General features: G+C 38.6%; 2 protein-coding genes across 5 annotated transcripts; one reads left to right on the top strand and one right to left on the bottom strand.

Moving 5' to 3' along the window:
* Window positions 1–2,402: 2,402 nt before the first annotated feature.
* Window positions 2,403–18,753, bottom strand: ppp1r13l (protein phosphatase 1, regulatory subunit 13 like). 4 transcript variants are annotated; one of them, XM_026192928.2, is made up of 13 exons: window positions 18,596–18,753; window positions 10,630–10,710; window positions 10,397–10,518; window positions 9,464–10,019; window positions 8,876–8,968; window positions 8,675–8,763; window positions 7,953–8,313; window positions 7,403–7,863; window positions 7,144–7,281; window positions 6,433–6,566; window positions 4,287–4,453; window positions 3,628–3,821; window positions 2,403–3,502 (listed from the first exon to the last, which is right to left on the bottom strand). In XM_026192928.2, exons 2-13 carry the CDS (start codon window positions 10,664–10,666, stop codon window positions 3,467–3,469), a joined length of 2,388 nt encoding a protein of 795 aa, XP_026048713.1. In that variant the 5' UTR covers window positions 10,667–10,710; window positions 18,596–18,753; the 3' UTR covers window positions 2,403–3,466. The 4 variants fall into 4 exon arrangements, with proteins under 4 accessions (XP_026048713.1, XP_026048712.1, XP_026048711.1 ...); XM_026192927.2 differs by having other exon boundaries at window positions 10,630–10,693; window positions 18,531–18,724; XM_026192926.2 differs by having other exon boundaries at window positions 18,531–18,723.
* A 549-nt stretch (window positions 18,754–19,302) lies between these two features.
* Window positions 19,303–21,820, top strand: opa3 (outer mitochondrial membrane lipid metabolism regulator OPA3). The gene is made up of 2 exons (XM_026191539.2): window positions 19,303–19,514; window positions 20,892–21,820. Exons 1-2 carry the CDS (start codon window positions 19,373–19,375, stop codon window positions 21,218–21,220), a joined length of 471 nt encoding a protein of 156 aa, XP_026047324.1. The 5' UTR covers window positions 19,303–19,372; the 3' UTR covers window positions 21,221–21,820.
* The last annotated feature ends 193 nt before the right edge of the window (window positions 21,821–22,013 follow it).

The raw sequence follows: 22,013 nt of genomic DNA, 5'->3' as shown, positions 1-22,013 counted from the left end.
TAGGGAAAGAATGAAAGAAAAAGGCGGAGTGGACATATTTGCATGGATCTGTCTGCTCACCTCAGTGTCTGATTGAGAAAGAATGCAGAAATACAGGCACATGTGCGTGCATGCATGCAAACAAGTCCACATGCCAACAGACACTAACATGATGTCCCTTGAAGGCAGTTGGCTGGCTGTCACACATAATTTTCACAGAATACGAGAAGACGTCAGTACAGTTCTGATAGCTGAAAAACAGATATGCATATTTGTTGCTGCACTGTAGTGCTAGAAAAGCAAATGTATACTCGTTTGTTGTTCTTAAATAATGAAGCAAAGCGTTCCCCAAGTTCACGCTGAAGATGCTTTCCTGCCCTAAGTCACCCAAAAGACTAACAAAGAAGGGCATCTGATTAATACCTCAAAGGTAAAAACATATAATATTGATGCCCTTTGGGTCAACTGGTTGCTCTGGTTGAAAACTGTGTGTTTGTGGGTATGTGTGTTCTTATAAATGATTTTATACTTTTTTCGCAAGTAAAAGTGATTTATTCTATATATTTTTTCTCTTTTGGACATTATCGGAACAGATTTTAGATTATATCTGTTGACTCAACATACTCTCAATCACTCAGGGTATGAATCACATTTTTCATGGCTAGTTGCTCTATAGATAATCGCTACATTTCTCCGCAAACAGAAAACTGCCTGCTGTGTCGTTTTACACCTTTTATGTCTCTTCATTTAATTTTTTCATCCAGTTCTAACATTTATTGTCCCTATTTTTAGTAGATTTCCTTCAGCTTTCTACTTCACTTTGTGACAGTAAAGCTCACTTTCTCTCTGTGTGATTACGTTCTTATATGTCTGCAGCAGTAAAGGGCCAGCCTGCTATGTCAAGTAGTGTTGCCAGACACCGATTGGGAAATATGCTCTCTGAGAAAGCCAGCTTGTCTGAAACCATTATATGTGTGTGTGCAGGTGTGCCACACTCCTCCGACAGCAGGCCACGGCACTAACAGTTCATTTTGGTCCATCGTGGTTATAATGGGGTTTAAATGAGGCAGCAAATGAGTTCTGCTTGAAGAGAATTACTGTTCTGCAAAGAAGTCTTCACAACGTCAGATGCAGTTCTTTTACCAGTGCAGGTCTTGCAAAGAGATATGGGTTTGACTGAAGACTTGTGATTATATGCAAAAGAAAAAAAGGGGGTTTTAGACTTTTCAGAAACAGAAATTACTGCAGAAAATTTGTGCTTTGTAAACCAAAGCATTGGCTGCAGAGGAAGGCAGTGTTTAACCATTAGGTTCAAACTTTCAGATTATAATTACTACACTGAACTGTGCTGGGTTTAACAATGATGGGGACTATTAGTTTATGTGACAAGAACTCATTATTTATAAAATAGCAGTATCAATTTTAAATGTAAAGAACAAAACAAAACCGCGATTATGAAAACTGATGAAATGGCTCAACTTGCTCATCAGCTTGCTGCAATTTTATCTTTCTAGAAACCAAAAGAGTGAAACAGCTTACAACAACATCTTACCTCATTGAGTTGCTGACTTAAACAGCTTCTTGTTTTTTAATTTAAGACGAAATGATTTTTCACTGCATCATGTGTTCCTGCTCTATACCATGGCCTTCTAGCTGAGTTGAAGATCTATTTCAGTGAAACATTATGTATTCTGCCACAGGCCACTGGACATTTCAGTTCACTTAAATCACCTGAATTATTCACCAGACACACAGCATTAGTTCATCACAGCTGTGTGTGTGTGAGAGAGTTAACAGTGATGCTGTATATCCACTAACTGTATGTCATTATTATCATGTTTGTATAATCTGCATAACATGAAACATTTAAAGAAAACAGCAGTCAGCTTCAATCAGTGTTGGCAGTAATTGTCCTCAGGGATTGTGTTGAAGAATACAAGCGTTGGTGTTAATATCAGTGCAGATAGTCTGTAGATCAAAAGATGCAAATCAGAGTTAATTAAAAAAAAAAAACCTGTTCATCATGCGTGTAGCTTTTTCGGTAATTACACTTATTCATAAGAATACAGTTAACTAATTCATTAAATATCACAGCAGTCCTGTGGGTGCTCTGTGGTGTAAAAGCAAAAAGACTGAAAAAGATCAGGGAAATGAATGCAACTTCAAATAAGAAGAAATAAAAGAAATTAGCAGATGTTTTTCCATGTATAATGTACAGTGTGGGATAATGCTGCAGACCAGCCTTGAATGGTGCTTTGTCATATATTACTATATACAGTTTTTGCTTGCAAAACATGCAGCTGTTGAAATACTTAATAATACAATGCCATCTGTTGGTCAGTAAGGGACATTTCAAAATGGTATTTTCAAGTAACAAAACTCCAAATACAGCACATTTTAAAGAAAAGGCAAAAACAAAAACACGATTTTCATCTTTTTATTCAGTATTCAAAAATTTGATCACTATGTGCTCCGTAGAAGCCTAAAGGTTAGATGCACAGAGGGCCCTAGTAACAAGTGAAACAAAAAAAAAATATAATAAAACCAGTTTTTGTCACCACATGCACTACACCACCGTGAGTACACACACAAACACATCCACCCAGAAAACACTTTCAAAAAAGACACACTTATTTAGTGAGCATAAACATACAACACAAACCTGAAGGCAAAAAGAAAATACTGAGGTTGAAAATACTATGGTAAACCTACTACCGCCGTACTGATAGGAGAACACAACTCCTGACATTCAAAAAAAATCACACATATTTCAAGAATATTGTTGTTATTAGGATTTAACAGCCACTGTAGCCAGAAAAAGTTACAGTTAAATACTAGTACTAATATCTGAGAAACTATTTGCAAAGACTGTGATATCTGAGTACATTTCTGAAATATTATGTAAAGTAAAACATTCCCTGCTAACTGCTCTCTTTTACTGTGGTGCTTCCTTTCTGCAAACTTTTCCAGGAATGGAAACTTAGATTTTACTTTGATTGAAGCAAAGCATTTCTAAACTGAGCAGTCACAAGATTTCACACACCTGCCATGACTTTGCTGATAAGTTGACTGAACATCAAAAGCCAGTGTTTGCATTCTGATTAGTAACCATACCAACTTTTTACTCATTGTATGGTGAACCCTTGACTGAAGCCTAAGTAATCCGAACAACATGGACCTTCACCCCTTTGTAACATTTGGATAGACAACAAAACTTGACTATCTGTTATAGAGTTGTAACATAGATAATTATTCTACAGCCAAGCCGGTACAAACGTAAAAAGATTTATCCTTGTCAGTACAGCCAAAAGGAGTATAGAGACTTCACCTTTGCCTCTCCTTCCCTGACAGATCACAAAAAATCTTTTAGGTCTGCAGTCCTTTTATGGCCGTACAGACAGTTTGTTCAACTAAAAGTCTGAAGCTATAAAGCATCTGAGAATATTCCCTGCATCAGTTTGACCAGACCTGATAATCAGGATGCCACTTAACACAGAGATTTCGGCCGAACCTTCGGGAAAAGCTAGAAAAAGAAAAAAACAAACATGAAAACAATTAAAAGTCATGTTTTGTTGCAAAATGAAAATCATGAAATCAGGAGAAAAGGACTGAATTGATGTTTTCTTTATTTAGAAAGTGGTGTCTTACCCCAAAGTAGTTGTTTGGAACAAAGCCTTCCCTGCCACACAGTGAGGCCCACCACCAGTCTGACCCCTCAGGTTTCTGGAGGATGGTGACCATGTCTCCGTCTTTAAAGCTCAGTTCATCTGCTGCCTGAGCTGGGTAGCTCCACAGAGCATAAAGCACTCCGCTGTTGTCCACCCCCATGGCCTCCTCCGCAGCTGAAGAAAGAAAACATACAAGATACATATAACTATAAAAACTGCTGTACCAGAAAGCAGTAGTTTGGAATAGTGTTCATTGAGAGGCTAGAGGTCACTATATTTGCTTTTGAACACCACCTTAAAGTGTTCCTACGTTGTATTCTTAAAATTATTTTTTTTAAAAGAAAGAAAGAAAGAAAACTTGTAATCCTCCTAACATTTCTTTGGGAGTAGATTTTGAACAAAACTATTTAATTATGATTATTATTTTTCTTACTATTATTTATATTACAACATACAATATATATACATATTCTGTACATGTCTGTGAATGGCTGAATGCTATTTAACAAAACAATTGACACTGAGGTTAAACATGGAGCAGATTACATCAGTAGAAAATATCATATGATACGTTATAAGTACTATTTGACTAATTAAACAGTTCATAGTACAGTTTACGTGTGGGAGTTGTTGTCTCACCCCTCAGGAAGGTTTCACACTCCTCATATCCAGGAGCATAAGGGTCACACTTCTGGGAGGCAGTAGCTCTGTCTCTTTCTGTAACGGCCATGACGGCAGCCCCACTCCTCACCAAAAACTCACAAAGAGGACGGTCATTACAAGAGGCTGCACAATGAAGAGGAGTCCTGTGGGCCACATAAAGAGCTTTAATTATGTTGTATTTATAGATATGGATATATCCGTACACCGTCTTCCAGTTCCAGGGCTTTGGATACCAGGATATAACATTATATTAAAAAATAAAACATCTATTCCTTTGCAACTCCTTCAGATCAACTTCATCAAATGATAACTTAGACTGAAAAACCTTTATCCTTGTCAGCACAGCCAAAGGGAAATATTTACAAAACCAAAATGCAAAAAAAGAAAAGTTAAGCACACTACATGTTAACGTTTTCTGTATGACTTTATCAGACTCTCATGTCATTATGGTCGAACTATGGCCCACTTTTTTTTAGCAACGTTGCTTGAGGTCATTGAGCTTTGCAGGCATTCATTTATGCACAGTTCACTTACGGTTCCACCACAGCATTTCAGTGAGGCTAATTCTTTTCTTTTTCAACCAGTCTGTTGTCGATTTACCAGTATGCTTAGAATCTTTGCCCTGTAGGACGGATGACCAAGTTTAGTCAAAAAGACTTCACATCTGATTCTAGAATACTTTTGTATATAAAGAAGTTTACAGTATACTCAAAAACTACATGTTGCCCTGGTCCTGTAGCTGCAAAATCAGTCCAGACATTACCGCTCCATCACTGTGTTTGACAGTTGGTATGAGGTGTTTGTGTTTGGTTTTCACCAAATGTGAGGTAGTGCATCTCCACTTCGGGCATGTCTGCCCAAAAAGACATTCTTTAGATATTAAAGATATTCTTTAGAGAGCTGTTTACTAATATGTGCATGGAAATGTTCAAGTATACATTTCTTTTGTGCAAAAGTTATGTGTATACACAAAATTAATATGGAATTTATTAAACATGAGAAAAGTGGTCGATGTTGTAAGACAAAAGTCTACGCATCTATGGCAAGAAAGCAGGGCCAACTGAAAATGGAAACAATTGCACCCAAAGAGAAAGCCAGAAAAGTTGAAAAAGCTTTCCAAAGTTAGGCCTTCATCACTTTGTTCTAACTGTGTTCATACATTTTGAACCAATTTGGTATAAAAGACTGATTTGGCATGATATGTTTGAATGAATTTGTGTGCAGGCATTCTTACTAAATGAGAACCTTTGTTCCAGAGGCCTTGTGATTTGTTCAGATGCAGGTTTTCAAACCTAAGCCATGCTGCCATGTTATTTTTAGAGAGAACAGGCTTTCTCCTGGCAACCCTTCAAAACAATCATACTTGTTCAGTCTTTGTCCAATTGTACTGCCATGAACTGTAACATTTAACATGCTGAGGAATGAAATGTAACATTTAACAGGCTGAGGACTGGTGTATTTTGAATGGTGCTTTTTTTATATCTCAATTTTAATTTGTCTTAACGTTGACGTTGGGGTGAATGTACTGGAACATTTACTGGCAGCTGTCTTCAATGTTTTCCTTTTGCGAATAATCTTTCTCCTAGTAGAATGATGGATTTCATCTTGTTTGGAAATAGCTTCATAACCCTTTCCAGAACAGTAGGAAACAATAATTGCTTCTCTGAGATCATTGGTGCACGCACCTGAATGCACCAGACCTGCAAACTACCAAAACCTCTGCTTTTATAGAGGTGGTCACACTTATTGATGATCAGTTAATCAAGTGTATTTGATCAGCAGCTCCTGTGTGCTACTTACCCTCTTAAGCCCTATGGAAATATTAAGGCTGTATTTAACTTTTCCTTCTGCATTTTGGTTGAGTTTTGGTTAAAAAAATAATAATAACACTATGCCATGTAATGTTCATCTATACAAATGTAAGACCAATTTTATGGCTTGATATGTAAATCTTTTGAACTGAAATAGGTTGTACCTTTTGTCCACATGGCTGTGCAAACAAGGAGTAATGTTGTGTTCTGAAATAAGTTATATGAACTAGTTACACAAAGGCTTTTACAGGAGGCAAACATAAGAGGAAATAAGAGAAAGAGGATGTATACAACAGTAAACAAATATTTACCAGCCATGGCTGTCAGGTGCACTGACATTAACTCCAATCCGAACCAGGAAGTCCACGATATCGTGATGCCTAAAGCAGACGGCATTATGAAGGGCAGTGATGCCTTCTTCATTTGGTTGGCTGGGATCACTCATCTTGGAAAAGCATTTTACACACAGTAGATTTGTCAGATTAAATGTGATTTATTTCCACCCACCATTTAAACAAATTGCAGACATAAAACAAATAAGATTTGCATTTGTTGTAACCAGTTTATCCACTCTGACATTCGTTTAGCATGACTGTCAGCATTTCTTTCTAAAATAGGAGTTGAAGCTATTGTGCTGACTGGAAGACTCAGAGATGAGCTGAAAAACAGAACGCATACTCAGCATGTGTTCCTTCAGAAAACTAAAGTTAAACATAAAACATTTTTTCACAATTTTCAGTACTTCTTAATGTCTAAATACGGCACTGGAGCAGGAAGTCTGTCACTTCACTGTTGCAGTCCAATAAACTGTATTTAGGCTGCTGATGTAAGCTAAAGAAGTGGAAAAAAAATAATATAACTATTATGGGCAGCCCTCGGAGATCATGCTATTTTCTTGAAATACATCCAAACCTTGCTGCCTGCACAGTTTATGTCTGGACTTTGCTAAGTGAAGTTCTCTTTAAATTCTTAACATAATTAAGCTAACGATAGAGATAGAGAGATAGAGCTAGTATACATACCTCCTGGACAGCTTTCTGCACTGTGTCCAGGTCTCCAGCTAAAGCTCCATCAAGTACAAGCACCAGCGGGCTAAGCCGAGCCCGCCTGCCAGAATTTTTGCGCTTTCGATTAGGCAGGCGCAAAATTGAACGGTAATTCTGCACAAAAAACAGAATATCAGTTTGTATAAAGCCAAACACTTGGCTGCAGAAGATTGCATTCCACCTTTTCAAACATTAGACGCTATTGTTATAATTGTTATTGTTGTTAAATACTTACTTTGTCATTTTTAATGAGAGTGGGTGTCTTAGGTGGAGGGAGAGGGGGTAAAGCACTGTCCTCCCCATCTGATGAGCTGCTACTCTCACTACCTTTGTCCGCCTTGTTATGGTATTCCTTGCGAAAGAGCTTGTTGATAAGATGTTTGTACTGGTTTGGTTGGTAATGCGAGGGCTTCTTCAGGGGCTTTGAAAGGTTCACAGAGCCCCTCCTCTTCAGGGCTCTGGGAATTTCTGCCCTGATGCGCAGGACCTCCTCTATGACAGGGGTCACATGGCTCTGGGCATCAGGCGCCACCACTGGTTGCAGCGTGGTGGGGCTTAGGGGCCGAGGAGGTTGCTGATTGGTGCCCTCGGTCTCCACACTACCCTCTGATATGGCAGGATTCTCCAAATTTACAGGATTCTGCTGAGCAGATACCAACCGCTCTAACTCTGCATCTATATCCGCTGGGTTCAGCACTACAATCATGGATAAAAATCACCATTTATAAGACAGAGATTCATAAACCATAGTGAGGAAGTGTTTGCTAATGTAAAATGTGTTTTACCGTCACTGTATAGAGCTGGCTGCCACAGCTCAGGTGGCTTCAGTTGTGGCTGAACTGCAGGAGGCTGGAAGAATTCCTTTGGGACGGGTACAGCAGGTTGGTAAGGTGACATGTCACTTTGTCCTCCAACCACTCTGGGTTGGGGAGCTATCATTGCTCCCCAATAAGGATTTTGAAGGCGCATGATGACAGAAAGAGGAATGGGTTTATGCTGGCGGGACTGAGTTGAATTGGGAGGAATAGAAATACGGGAGATGGGCTGAGACTGGTAAGGGGAGTGAGACTGAGATGGTGGTACTGCAATACGTGCATTACGGGGGAGGGATCCACTGGAAAACTGAAGAGTATTAGAGAGACGATCCTGTAACAGAAGAAACAAAAAAGGGACACTTTTTTTCCTTTTATTTCAATGGAGGAAGTAATTTGGGGGGTTTTCGTGTTCTTTTTCATTAAACTGGACATTTTTCTGTCCCACAGAAGACAAAAAATGCAGTATTACAAAAAACATGCTCTGAATTGAGATCAAGATTTTTAGGAAAGGTGCATCCTGTTCACTAATGTTGGGATCAACTTTTTCTTCTCTATGAAAAAACAAGGAAATAGAGTAATTTGCATATCTGAAGTTTCTCATGAACTGCAGTCTGGAAGCAGATTCATTGGAATTAAAGCGTCGAGATACACAAAAGCCATACAAACAAGTTTCATCTAGTATTACTATTTACTTTTATGGGGCTTGGAGCTGGAGAAGGGCCATCGAGGTTGGATTCTTTCCAATTTGGATTTGGCATAGTTGACCGCAGCCACTCTGTCTCTGTAACAGCAAGGTTAAAAAACAAAAAGAACAACAACAAAAAAAACTTGCTTAGATTACTTGCAGAGACTCATTCCAGAAATTCACTTTAAATGGTCATAAAACCACTAACTGTCATAAGTGTGATGAGGCTTCCTTTCATAAGACATGTCCAGATCTGTCTCATTCCACTTGCCAGGACTCTTCTGCCATTGCACAGCCTCGTCTGATATTGTGGGAGATAAAGCAACAAAAATATGAGCAAAGGAAAAACAAAAATAGAGCAAGTGTGCTAGAAAGTTAATAAGCTTACAGACCAGTATTATTTTTTATAACATTTTCATGCGTTTGTTTTTTTTAACTGAAAGAACACTGTGACACGTCTACTTTTAGATTTGCTTTCATGTTCAGAAAGTGAGTCTGTTTTTTATCTATTTATCTATCTATTTTTTTTTATCTTGTTGACTAAGAAGCACTTTTTCAGCCACACTTTAATAACATCTCTACCCAACACACCCCTTTATTTAATCAGACAATATTTGAATTGTTACATCTCAAATCCTGACTTATATCCAGATATGTTGAGGTAATTTAATTTGAATTGTTGGGTAGTTGCTCACCTAGTTTCTTAATAAAATGTATTAAAATTACTACAAAGGTAATAAAGTAAAATGAATTTCATGATAATTAAGTTTAAATGTCCTGAAAATGAAAACTTTACCTTGTTGCCTGGAACTGCTAAAATTTCTGGGAAGCGTGCTGGACATTGGATAATTGGCAGACAATGGAGAAGGGCTTCTGTCGAATCGAGGCGACCTTGGACGCATCTGGCTGCTGTCATAAGGTCTGAGCAAATTGGAATGGGCTGAAGCTGATGGTTCCAAAGTAACAGCCTTTGAGTTTGGAGCAGGGCTTCTATCAGTGGAGCTAACTGAGCTTCGTGGGCTCTTGTCATAATGAGGCAAAGAATTATACTTCGTGTTTTGAGCTGAATGGCTGTAACTATGGTGGACGATGTCAGATCCAGCTCGGACTGGAGCATGTGCACTTCTTTGGAGCTTTGGGGATGATAGTGGGCTTGGTGGGAATACGGGGGAGGATCTGGTATTATTATTGTTAGAACTGACAGAGTCAATGGGACGGAAGGATGCTGAGCTTGTGGAGTAAGCTGAAGAGCTGGGAGATCCATTACTGCTGCCACCGGATGCCTGTTTAGTAGTGGAAGTGCTGGAAGACCAACTGGACTGAGGCTGCTCTCTGGAGATACTGGAGGTGGCCTACAGAAAAAAAGAGATATGGATATCACTGCGTTTTGTTTTGTTTTAAACACAAACATGTCAACATGTTTTTGTTGGCATTCAACTACATCTGTACAAGGGTGTGTTTGAAAGAGTGCAAGTGAATTTGAATGAAAGTTTTTATTTTGGTCTGTGTTCACACATTTACAAAAAAATCAGGACAAGGAAAGCCCCTCACTGGCAAATTTAATTTAGAAACAGAGGAAAGAAAAAAACAAATAAATCAACCACTGCCTTGATATTTCCACCCATGTTGCACACTTTGAAGGACTACAAAATGTAACTATTATAAACTAGTGCAAATTAACAGCTAAAAGAGGGAAACTAGTACTACATGTGTGTGTATGAGTGAGTACCTGTGACTTAGACTCTGTGTTGTTATTGCTGGTGGAGGCCTCCTGCAGCAAGGAGTTAAACTCTTTGGATAACTCGTCTGCTGTAGCGAGTGATGCGCTCAGATCATCATTCATGGTCTGGACTGAATATAAACCGCAAATGTACAAAACTCAATTAGCAGAGGATATTATTCCCACATGTACAAATAATACACAGAGCCAAGTGGAAAAGTTAAACATTAGTGGAAACTCACACAGCATGCTGCTCCCAAAACTTGTTTGAGAACTCATGACTCATCAGATAGCAATAACTTGCTCCTGAAAACAAACGCCACCTGTTAGGACAGAAAAAAAAATCCAAAAAACAAAACACTTCCATCAGCTTACAAGCTTTTTATCATCTTTTTAGAAGAATTAACATTTTACAGGAAATGTTTCTCCTAATACTGAACTACACACAGACTTCCTCGAACCCTAATTCACTTTAAATCAACCTTGAAAGTTAGGTTTCATGCAAGATTTACTTTGCTTAGCTCTTCCCTTTCAGCTCCAAGCTGAAATTACCTTCAGGCAATTTCCAAATAAGCCGAATGCCTGTCATGTCTAAACAAGTCACAATTTCCTGATTACTGAAAGTTCAAAAACAGAAATATGACATAGTGCACAATTGCAAACATTTATAATGACGTTATAGACATTTGAGCGCCCTTTTAAGTGCTGGTTGCAGGTGTTCATCATACCTACTGACTCAACCAAGTTATCTGAGATACCAGGTGCTCAAGCTTAACATCACTTATGACTTATGTTGGAGTGTCAGTTTCAGACAGACAGGCCAGACAGACAGGTGCAGCACAGCTTCAAGTGTGTGACAAAGTATAGTAATACTAACAACCAGAGAGACGCCGATGCAAGCTGGGCTATTCTGTTAATGAGTTTAAGCCAATAAAAAAATACGAACAATGAGCTGCGCAGTAATAACCACTTTGCATAGAAGCCTTTGCAAAGGCTTTTTTGTGTATACATTTGGATGCACTACAAAAAGCTGAGAGTCACCACTGCATGTTTCTCAGTAAACTTAAAACATACATTTATAGTGCATCTTCAGCCTTTAGGTCCAGTAAATATTGTTCATGCAGTAGAAATCTTATGAAGACCCTTTAGTTCATGACATTTCTAAAAGTAACTCTGTCATGTTGAAAGCTTAACTTATCACCCTTATCTAATAATTTATATTGTGAGTTCCAGCAGATTTCCTTTGTGGTTTACGGCTCTTTGTATAGTTAGCCAACTACATTCTGCAGTAGGCAAGTAGATGTTACATGAGCCGCAATGGCTGCTTTCCAATCCATAGCTAGTATAAAGCTAGAATGACGGTGAAATTTGATGTTACTAAAGAACATTGTTCAAACTAGTTTACAGTAGTAAGGTGCCAAATTAGTGACACCTTCAAGAAGCAAGTCCTGTCAGTCAGCAGCCTACCAAAGAACATCAAGACATTTGGACATTTATTTTTGAAGTATTATAAAAATCAGCTTTTATTTCAATGCTCAGTAGACTTCTACCAACATCTTTGCTGTTGCAAAAGTCTCTCCTGCTATCCAGGACCTACAAGAGTTATAACCATGGAACCCAGTTTGCCCTGCAGGCAGTGCAACAGTACTGTAGACTGTAACACTATACTGCAAACCACCCAGTTTTACCTGTCCTTACCGTCCTATATTCAGTTTATTGCGACATCCCTAGTTTAGGCATAATGGGGGGAAAAGGTTGTGACAGAGGACAGATTTATTGAACCTCCTCACTTTCACTCAGATGCTGTTTCCTGATACTTTGATTTTTATTGTGTTAGACTAGACACAGATTACACATGTACATGACGATGAAAATGAATTTAATACGCATAATGTGTAGGAAAAAATATAAAACATTTTTGGAAATGTTCCTCGGTTCACTTTTAGTGGTTTAAAGGAGCCAAGCCACTTCCACTAGTCATGAAGAGAGATGCGAGATTGAGCTTCGTAGTCCCCGGTTGTTTAATATTGTTGTGTTTGTACATAAAGAAACCTTGTCTGGACCAATCTCAACCAGCATTGGTTATGCACACCCTGCTCTACATAATTCTGATTAATTAGAATACCAACTGAAAATTAGCCCTGGCCAGAGCAAACAAGGGTTATATGAAGTAACCAATACTAAATTTACAGCAGAATCAGATAAGTGTTATTCATACTATTTGTCATGCTTTGTAGCAAGAACTTGTCACATCTCAGTCAGGCCTGGGTGCAGGCTCACATTCCTTACTCCTCCCAGTGAGACATTCTCACACATTAGCACACTTGAACGCTTACCACTGTCAACAGCAGCTCACACAAAAAGAGATTGCACTCTTGGTGACTCACAAAGGTCAGGCTGATCACTCATTCACTGAACTCTCTCTTTACTGCCCAGGATTTTATTCACCCCACCCTTTTTCTTCCTGTGAAACTCTGCATGCTGTTTGGCACCTTTGCTATTTTCTCTTGATTCCGACAATTTTGGCTTTGTGTTGCCAGAACACTTTAACTTCACTAAAACTAGAACGGAATCATAATTAGATGTTACGTAATTTATTTTTAGATGCATGTAAGAAGTCAAGTCAAGTTAAAGTTTATTTTTCTAGCCCACATAGAACAACCTTTGCTGACCTAAGTGCTGTACAAGGTTACAGAAAATATACACTGGACAAATCCATCACTAAATCAACAACAAATATACACTGAAAATGATCAAGTAAGACAAAGTAAACAAGACTGTATTTGCATAGAAAAGCCAGGCTACGCTGCTCAACTAGAAATGAAAACAAGCAAAGATAAGCAATTTTTTTTTTAAACAGTGTTTTAAAATGATTTAAATCAGCGGTCCCCAACCCCCGGGCCTCGGACCGGTATTGGTCCGTGAGTCGTTTGGTATCGGGCCGCGAGAGTTGAGGCTCAGGTGTGAAAAATATGGTTTTCAGGGTTTTTATCGGTTTTCAGCGTTATTTTGTTATCGTTTTTATCGTTAACTCGGTTTTCCTGGGTCTTTTCACGTGTGTTATGAATAAATCTTCTTTTTTTCAGTACCGGTACTAGTTTTACTTTGTTGTATTTATCCGCGACACCTTAAAGGCCGGTCCGTGAAAATATTGTCGGGCATAAACAGGTCTGTGGCGCAAAAAAGGTTGGGGACTGCAGATTTTAATTACTCTTTTGGGTGTGTTTACGACGTTAACTTTTCTTATAACTTAGTTTATTGCAAACTAATAAAGCACATTACTGCAGTTAATATAATGACAATATTGAATTATTTCTCTCCTTTCACTTTACTTTTATTTTGTGTTCTATCATCTTCCATGACATACCTATCATAATAACATTTAGATTCTGGATTTGCCTTTGTTTTTGTGCTATTTTAGTGTTTGTTTTGAGATAATCTCTTTCATTTATTTCTCCTTGTTTGTTTCTTTTTAATCACAATAGGTTTCATTTGTTTACTTAACACTTTTATCTTATGCAAGTGTATGAATCTAAAAAAATAATAAAAAATCTAGACAACTCTGTGTAAAGAAAAAAATGTTTTTAGAAGTGAAGACAGAGATATATAGTCAATAACTTTGTTTGTTGGAACAGCCAATATCCTTTCAGTTATCACATATAGTATCTCTTGAGGCAATTGTTCCACATTTTAATAGACGTGCTACAGTAAATAAAGATAGAAGCATATGCAAATATGGAAGCGAAAAAACATCAATCATCTAGACGTTTAAAGTGAACTGACAGCTTGTGGCTACTGCAGCTGTGCTGTCGTCTATTTCTGGTTTTGTGTCATGGTTAGTTTCTTGGAAAACCACATTTTGATTTTCTTGCCAGTGCTTAGACTAGAATGTAGTACAATACAGCAACAATTAGCTCTTTCAAGTGGTGAAGCCAACATAAAAGCCACAGGAATAAAATATAAAATGGCACTTGACAAAACTACTGTCCCCAAAACTACTGGCAGTGCAAAATGTTAAAATTCTGTTAGGACACCCTGAAAAACAGAGAGAAACTATGGGAAGCACAATGGAAATTTAGAGATTAAAGACAATAATCATTAGCTTTGCAAAATGCTAGGGTGTGTCTAACCAAGACTACAAGCAGTCTCTCCCTTTCCCACTCCTTTTAAGTCTTTCGCTAGAAGTTCATGATTACACATCCAATTCTTTAGTTTTATCCTAACTACATATTTCTATCTAGGTACTAATTTCCTGCCTGTTCTCTTTCACAATTGTCGGTCCCTCCTTCATATCCTTCCTCCAGAACTTTGGTTTTGTGCTGGCAGAAAACTTGCAACAGCATGATAAAGCATTCCCTTTATACAACTTCCCTTTGTGGCCTGCTTTTCATTTTTGTTTATCATAAAGTCCTAAAGCAAACATTACCTGTAAGTCATCATCAATGAACATACATTTCAATTGCTCTTGCATAGTAAGATTTTAAATACCAAGGCCCTATTTCAGGAAGCCGGTTTAGAAAACTCAGAGTGAAAAACAATACTCAGGGTTGAGTAACCCCGAACTGTCCAACTCGGAATATTCGGTTTCAGAAAGGCTGATAACAATTAGTTCAGTCAACGCGGAGTTGCTTTAACCCCAAGTTAAGCGCGCGCACGAGGATACATAAAGCCCTGATTAGTGGAGCACAGATTAAGCAAGTCACCATGGAGACGGAGGGAAAGAAGGCGCGGTCAATGTATTTTACAGCGCTTGAGGCCGAAATTCTGATGGCAGCATATGCCGATAACATGCAAATTTTGCGGAAAAAAAGTAACACAGCCTCAGCTGCAAAAGAAAGGGAGCATGCATGGCAAAACATAGCCGACAGAGTCAATGCGTGAGTGTTAATTTAAACATTGATCTAGGGATTTCCACCCATTCAACACGTTATTTTATTATATTTATTTTATTTTTTATTTTATACATTTGATTTTGTGATGTGATGTGAGCGCAGGTGCAACCCAACAGGCCCCAAACGTTCCTGGCAGCAAGTAAAAATGAAATATAAAAATATAGTCCAAACAGGTAAGGTGTAATTGTATTATGAGCCATAGTGCTTGGTCTGTTTGTCCGATGTAAATCGATTGCAGTTAGAGGCTACATTAATTTCCCCTCTGTAAGCACTTATTGAAATTATCTGAGCATTACAAGTACATATTTGCTTACTCTGTATGCTCAAATGTGACCCGTTATAGCCAACAGAACAAAAAGCGGAGGCCCGAAAAACAGGTGGGGGTCCTCCACCACCACCACTCACAGAGGCTGAGCAGTTGGCTTCTACATTTGTGATAATGTTGGCAGCATCACATATGATCTTCACAGTGCAGAGAACACAAATTAGCATCCATTACTATAATGAAATAATTTGTTAGTTTGAAATGCTACAGGGAACTATGTACCTGTACATTAATGCTGTGGAAAGACTTCCTGTTCACATAGTCTCCTTCATTTACTGAAGGAGCAATGATTGGAATGTGAGTGCCATCTATACAGCCAATCACGCCTGGGAACCGTGAGAATAAATGTAACATTTAAGTAGTAGTTCAAGTATCACCACATCATGAATTAAGTTTCGTTCATCCTGATACCTGCAATTTTGTGGGATCCCTCTTTGATGAATCTTGTGGGTCTATGACCGGGGAACACCACAAACGAGTACAGGAGACGTTTCAGTGCAACTGTAACATTCCTGACTGCCCGACAGACGGTAGCCTTGGAAACGTGCTCAGCGTCACCAATATTATACAGAAAGCTCCCGTTTGCAAAAAACCGAAGTGCAATACGAATAATATGTACAGAACTGAGAGAATGTCCGCGATGTGTCACATGAGCAATATTAGGCCTGAAGATGTTATTCAAATAAATTATAGATTGTGCTGAAAAACGTAACGTTCACACAGGAAATCATCAGGAAATGATAAAATGTCCGAACGCGCTCTAATCACTCTCTCCCGGCGGAGAGCTCTGCGGAGAATTTGGGCTTCAACATCTACTGGCTCTTCAAGGAAGGGGCACGCCATGTCTGACACTTCCTACAGTCAGGTTTCTGACTAAGAGGCGGAGAACGTCAGGGTTAGTTGAAGTAAACCTGCAAGGGGGAAGGTTAGCTTCACGGAGTGTGTCGTCATAGTAACTCACTCAGAATTAATCTAAACTCGCTTTGTGAAACCGAAAACCCAGAGTTTTCGTTAACTCAGGGTATACTTACTCAGAGTTTGCACTAAACCGGCTTCCTGAAATAGGGCCCAAGAGTCCAAAGTCCAACATCCAGCATAATGTTTACACTGGCTCATCACTGTTTCATGTAGTAAGAATGTTTGAAAACATGGCGAGAAAGGAGAATAAACCCAAGGATAATTATGCAGATTCATGTGGGAGGTGCTGTGTAATTACTGTGAGAATGACCAGGAATCTGTGTTGCAGAATTCTGAGATCTTCATGCACTGATAGGCTTTATCATTAGTATCAGCATTCTTGCATCAACAGATACCGGCAACACTTGAGCTGTTTATGTGAAAGGTCATGTCAAGGCTTGTAAAACTAATTTCAAAAACCGCTATGACTTTGTGCTGACCTAGTTACATGAGAAGTTTAGTTAAATTTGACTATGACCCCATGCTGACATTAGACTAATCGTAAAGGGCTCACTGATTAAAACATGGCATGTACTTGGATAACAGTGAGATAACGAGTTGGAAAAACCCCACCCAAAGAACTCTGTTTTGTTTTTTTACAGTGCTTTCACCTGCACAGCAGACTTAGTTAGTCACTGAAAGCCAAACCTACATAATTACACAAACAAGAGTTCACACTAATACGCTCTATTCACGATAGCAACTGTCACTTCCAAAGACTTTACACAATACATGACTATTATACTTCTCAAGCTTGGGATAAAAGCAGTCACTGCAGACACAAGAGCACATAAACTATGGATAGACCAGAGACATGCTGAGGTGATGATTACTAATCCAGAACAAGAGTATATCTTTCCTTCCTTTTGTCCCATAATGTGGACAACTGTTTTTTAGCATAGCCTCGTGTCTCTGTGGTGGTAATTCATTTCACTTCTAGCATAATACTGTTCTCCACAGCATATGACACAGGAATCTCTCAGTGCTATATGACATTTCTGGGAAGTTACATGCCAGATCCATTCATCCAATGCCTGCTTTGTAACATTCTCAAGCTGTGGTGCAAAGCAGGGCCACTACCAAGAAGTAAATATCAGCTGGTATATGCGTATGTACATGAATTCGACCACAATTTTCTTTTTTTAAATTGCTGAATTCTGCTTGGTTTTAACGATTTTTTGCAACAGGTTGCAGCAAGTACAACAAATGCAGCCAAACTTGTTTTGATAGAGAAACCATGTAAAGCACACGTTCTGGATAAATACCATTTCATCCCTGTTCCAACAGGAAGGTTTGCTTTGCTTGTAAATTAGAGTTGTGTATAGATCCAACATGCAGTTCAATTAAGCAAAAAATTGGCACAGTTGAATTTGTGATGTAAAATTGACTGAAATAGTGGTTATACTAACACCAAATGTTATGAATGAATTTCTTGCTTATCCTAACACTAAAAACAACAATTAATACATTTCATCCCGGACCCAGTGTAGTAACAATCCAATAATAATGCACATCAAAAAATAAAAAGAATAGAAGCACAAAACTGATAGAAAAGACACCCTGGATATTGTGTTTCTACATAGCTATATTAGACTATATATATATACATAACTGTAAATAAACGATTGTTTTACTGGTTGCACATCAATGTCCAGCCAGCAGCTCGCTTTTGCACTTCAGCTTTTCTTTGTGGTTTTGGACAGAGTGGCATGCCAGGCACGGTTGGTAACATCTGATTTTCATTACAGTACACGCTCTTCCTCAAATAGAAGAAACCTCACAATCAACTAGAAATGAAAGGAGATACGCTGTGAAAAAGAGTTTTCATAACTTCAGTTGAGGTGCGAACAGATAACTAATCCGACGTTGCACAAATCCGTAATGCAGGCACCATCTTAAACCGCAACTTAAAGTTTTCGACCATGAAGACGGGCAAACTTGCATTACGGAACAAATTAAAAGTTCATACCTCAACAAATCAGAGCCTGTCCTTTTGTCCTAAACTGAAGAGAAGAGAATGCGTTGCGTCCAAACCTTCTTGTCTTCCTGAAGTTGGGATCAGCCTGAGTCGCTCTCTTGTGGCGGCGGCTCCAGACATTTAGTCATAGCTGCGTACCGAGTTGAGTTATTTTGGCTGATAGTCCAGCCCCTCGGCTTTCTTCACTGCTGTAACCCGAGCCAGGTGTTCCTGCCACAGCTGTTCCAGGTGAAGTATATAATCCGTGAGGGAAGAGTTGCGTATTATTTAGTAAATTGCGGACAGGTAATTGTCGATTTTTTTTATTCACACCCTCACTTTTGAATAGATTTTTTTTAGTTTATGAACTGTGTTACATGCATAATAATAGACTATTGTTTTACACAATTATGTATTTTTAAAAACATATAACTGTATTAATTTGTTGGGCCTATAGGCCCATCATATACTTCCGATACACAAGTCTCTCTCATTTTAAGAAAAAATAGAACCATAAAATAGTACCTTACTTTTGTTTATAGTTTATAATGCTTGTGCATTGTGCAATAATCTAACATGCACCAATGCAATATGATGCCACGCAAAAAAATTGTTTTTCATTTTATGAACTTAATTAATTACATATTCAGTTCATTTTTAAAGAGAAAATTAATGTCAAACATCAATAATGTTATTTAAATTGGGAAAGATGGGACCAAATAAGTAAGGAAATCAGGGCGTTTCAGTTCACGAGACTTGGACACGTGGTCGGATTTGTGACTGGGCTTGTCAATCAATAACGTCATCACGTAACCTCTACGCACTCCGCCCCATTGAGAAGCGTTTCCGCCAAGATGGTTGTTGGTGCCTTTCCTATCGCCAAGCTCCTCTACCTCGGAGTGAGGCAGTTGAGCAAGCCTGTGGCTAACCGGATAAAAGCTGGAGCCCGGAGGAGCGAGTTCTTTAAAACTTACATTTGCCTGCCGCCGGCACAGAGTGAGTAATTTGAGCTAACGGCTGCTAAAAGCTTAGAGTTCAGTCCAGTCACCTCTGACGGTTGATAAGCATGGGGAGGCGCAACAACCAATGATAATGAACCTGAAATGACTGTTATCCAATCATCTTATAGCAGCCAGGCAAGGTGTAAAGGGCGGGTCTTGTCTGTCATTGAAACAGATTGTATTAGCCTTTGCTATGAGGGCACGGCAGGACAATTGTTGTCCAAACGCCCTATTCAGAATGTGACACTGACTTTAATTAGACAGAAATATGCTAAGTGGACACTTAGCTCTATTGTTTAGTCATTCAAAATACTTCCCAAGTAAAGATTACTGTGTATATCATGTTGTGTTTGTTACTGTGTGCAAATTAAAAAGAAGTCACAGTTTTTCTTTAAAGATAGCAAATTTAAGTAAATTAATGCATCAAATCGAGCTTTTATGAAAAGGCGCTGCAGAAAAAAGGGCACGGTATTATTTGTTGACTGAGTAGATAAAATGCAATTAAAGTTTGATTAGATTTAAAGGTGGTCTTATCTTCATATATGATGGCTGAGTGAAGCAGAAAGGATTTTACTCCGAATTGTGAAGGTGTAGTCATACTTAGAGCTGTCAAGGGGTGGAGGAGGGCCAGAAGCAAGAAGGTGAAATGGAGGACACACCAGCTTTTGAGGAGTCTGAGCAGGGGCAAAATGACAACACACAAAATTTGTTATGGACAAGAAATATTATGTAAGCTAAGGCTCTGAGGGATTTGGCTTCTCAGTTGCTATACAGGACACCAGTGACTGTGAAGGGATTCATCTTTACGTGGCAGCCTTCTTGCATTCTGTTTAAGAGACTTCTCACTTTGCAGGGGGCTTTATTCTTTTCCCACTTATAACTGACATCAAGATAATTTGTCTCCTTGATGGACTGCTGAATCTTGGAGAGTCTCTTGAATTATTAACTAGTAAATGTGGATCCTAAGTCATGTGGTGACCACAGATATACGGAAGAATGTTTCAGTTTTAATGAACCTGGTTGCCTAATTTCTGTGTAATGTACCAAGAGCACCACTGATTCTGTGGTTTTGGGCAGTGTTGTCCTGTTTTCATGTTTTATTCTAAAAAAAATTCTAAAAAATTTCAACCCAATTTCAGTATGGTATTAAGGCTACTTTCTCAGCTGGGTAGAAGATTATAATAAATCAAATCAAATCACTTTTGTAAATGATAGTGCAATGATGACATGCATCTTTAACTATAAATGCAGTTTCTCCTGTATTCACAACCTTTGACCAGATTAGCTGATCCTTTTGATGAAAAATTGAACAGGACCCAAACATATTCAAAGTCTTCTTTCCTTATATACTGTATGCTCCTTGTTCCAACAGTTTATCACTGGATTGAGATGAGAACAAAGATGCGGATCATGGGCTTCAGGGGAGCCACCATTAAGCCGCTGAACGAGGAAGCGGCAGCAGAGCTGGGCGCCGAGTTACTGGGGGAATCAATCATCTTCCTCATTGGTGGTGGATGCATGGTGTTAGAGTACAGCAGACAGGCGGCTAACTCTCGCCGTAAAGAGGAAGAGCTGAACGAGACCCTCATAAGCCTACAGACGCAACTAGCAGAATTATCCCTAACGACAGAGACTCTAAGTGCGCAGCTGAGAGAGGTCAACAGGCAAATGCTGTCATTTCCTGTTCCCACCAAAAAGTAACAAATTTAGTTGTTTGCTATACAGCAAGGCACAATGTCGGGTTGTGGGATGAAGGAGTGAGTGCAGGTGTACATGTACAGCCTCATAGCTTTGAGCTGGGTGGAAGAGGTTGATATAAGTATATCACTGCAATGCGGATTTGGGTGCTATTGTTTGCTTGTGTTCTGAGCAACTAGTTGTAAAAAAAGGAATTGCTATGATATTCATAGTGAATTTCACTGGCTGACCTTGTATGTTCATTGTAAAGTTGACTGAGTGTATATAAAAACTTACAGTACAATAAAGTGGTGACCTTAAAGTTGATATATACATATATATTTTTAACAGCTTCAGCATATTCCTTTATTTGTAATTCAGTGATCCTCGTAGACCTTAATCACTTTGGAAATACTGAATTATATGATTTTTTTAATACTAATTATGAGTTACTATTAATGGAAAAAAAAAAAAAAAACAGAACCAGCTCATATCACTGGATAGTTTTTGAGAGAATCTGCCCCTGTACTGTCCATAAAATTCCATGTTGTAATTGCTGGTTTTTAATTGGATATATGGTGACAATTGGAAAAAAAATTGAAATAAAATGATATGTTGGCTGTTGATAGCGTTTTTGTTATGTTTAATACGAAACAAGAGAACAAAACTGAAAGCACCTCCAGAGTGGATAATGTCCCGCGTGTCTTCACATTACTGTAAAACTACAGTACCCAAGATGACGTCAACTTAAACACTTCCTGCTTTGGAACGCTCCAAGTGCTTAACGCGTATCATACAGAACTTTGTTTTTTTCATC

The sequence above is a fragment of the Astatotilapia calliptera genome, chromosome 14, assembly GCF_964374335.1.
Source record: "Astatotilapia calliptera chromosome 14, fAstCal68.1, whole genome shotgun sequence".
NCBI classification, from domain to species: Eukaryota; Metazoa; Chordata; class Actinopteri; order Cichliformes; family Cichlidae; genus Astatotilapia; species Astatotilapia calliptera.
The sequence above is the reverse complement of the archived record's forward strand: the minus strand, read 5'-3'. Positions and strand labels throughout refer to the sequence as shown.

What these genes read in the sequence shown, in the direction of transcription:
- ppp1r13l (XM_026192928.2), bottom strand. Translation starts at nt 10,666, where the DNA reads ATGAGTTCTCAAACAAGTTTTGGGAGCAGCATGCTGT. An exon ending in GCCTCATCACACTTATGACA is followed by an intron (nt 8,764 to 8,875) that starts GTTAGTGGTTTT and finishes TTGCTGTTACAG; the next exon opens with AGACAGAGTGGCTGCGGTCA. An exon ending in GCACCTGACAGCCATGGCTG is followed by an intron (nt 4,454 to 6,432) that starts GTAAATATTTGT and finishes TGTGGCCCACAG; the next exon opens with GACTCCTCTTCATTGTGCAG.
- opa3 (XM_026191539.2), top strand. Translation starts at nt 19,373, where the DNA reads ATGGTTGTTGGTGCCTTTCCTATCGCCAAGCTCCTCTACCTCGGAGTG. An exon ending in TTGCCTGCCGCCGGCACAGA is followed by an intron (nt 19,515 to 20,891) that starts GTGAGTAATTTG and finishes TTGTTCCAACAG; the next exon opens with TTTATCACTGGATTGAGATG.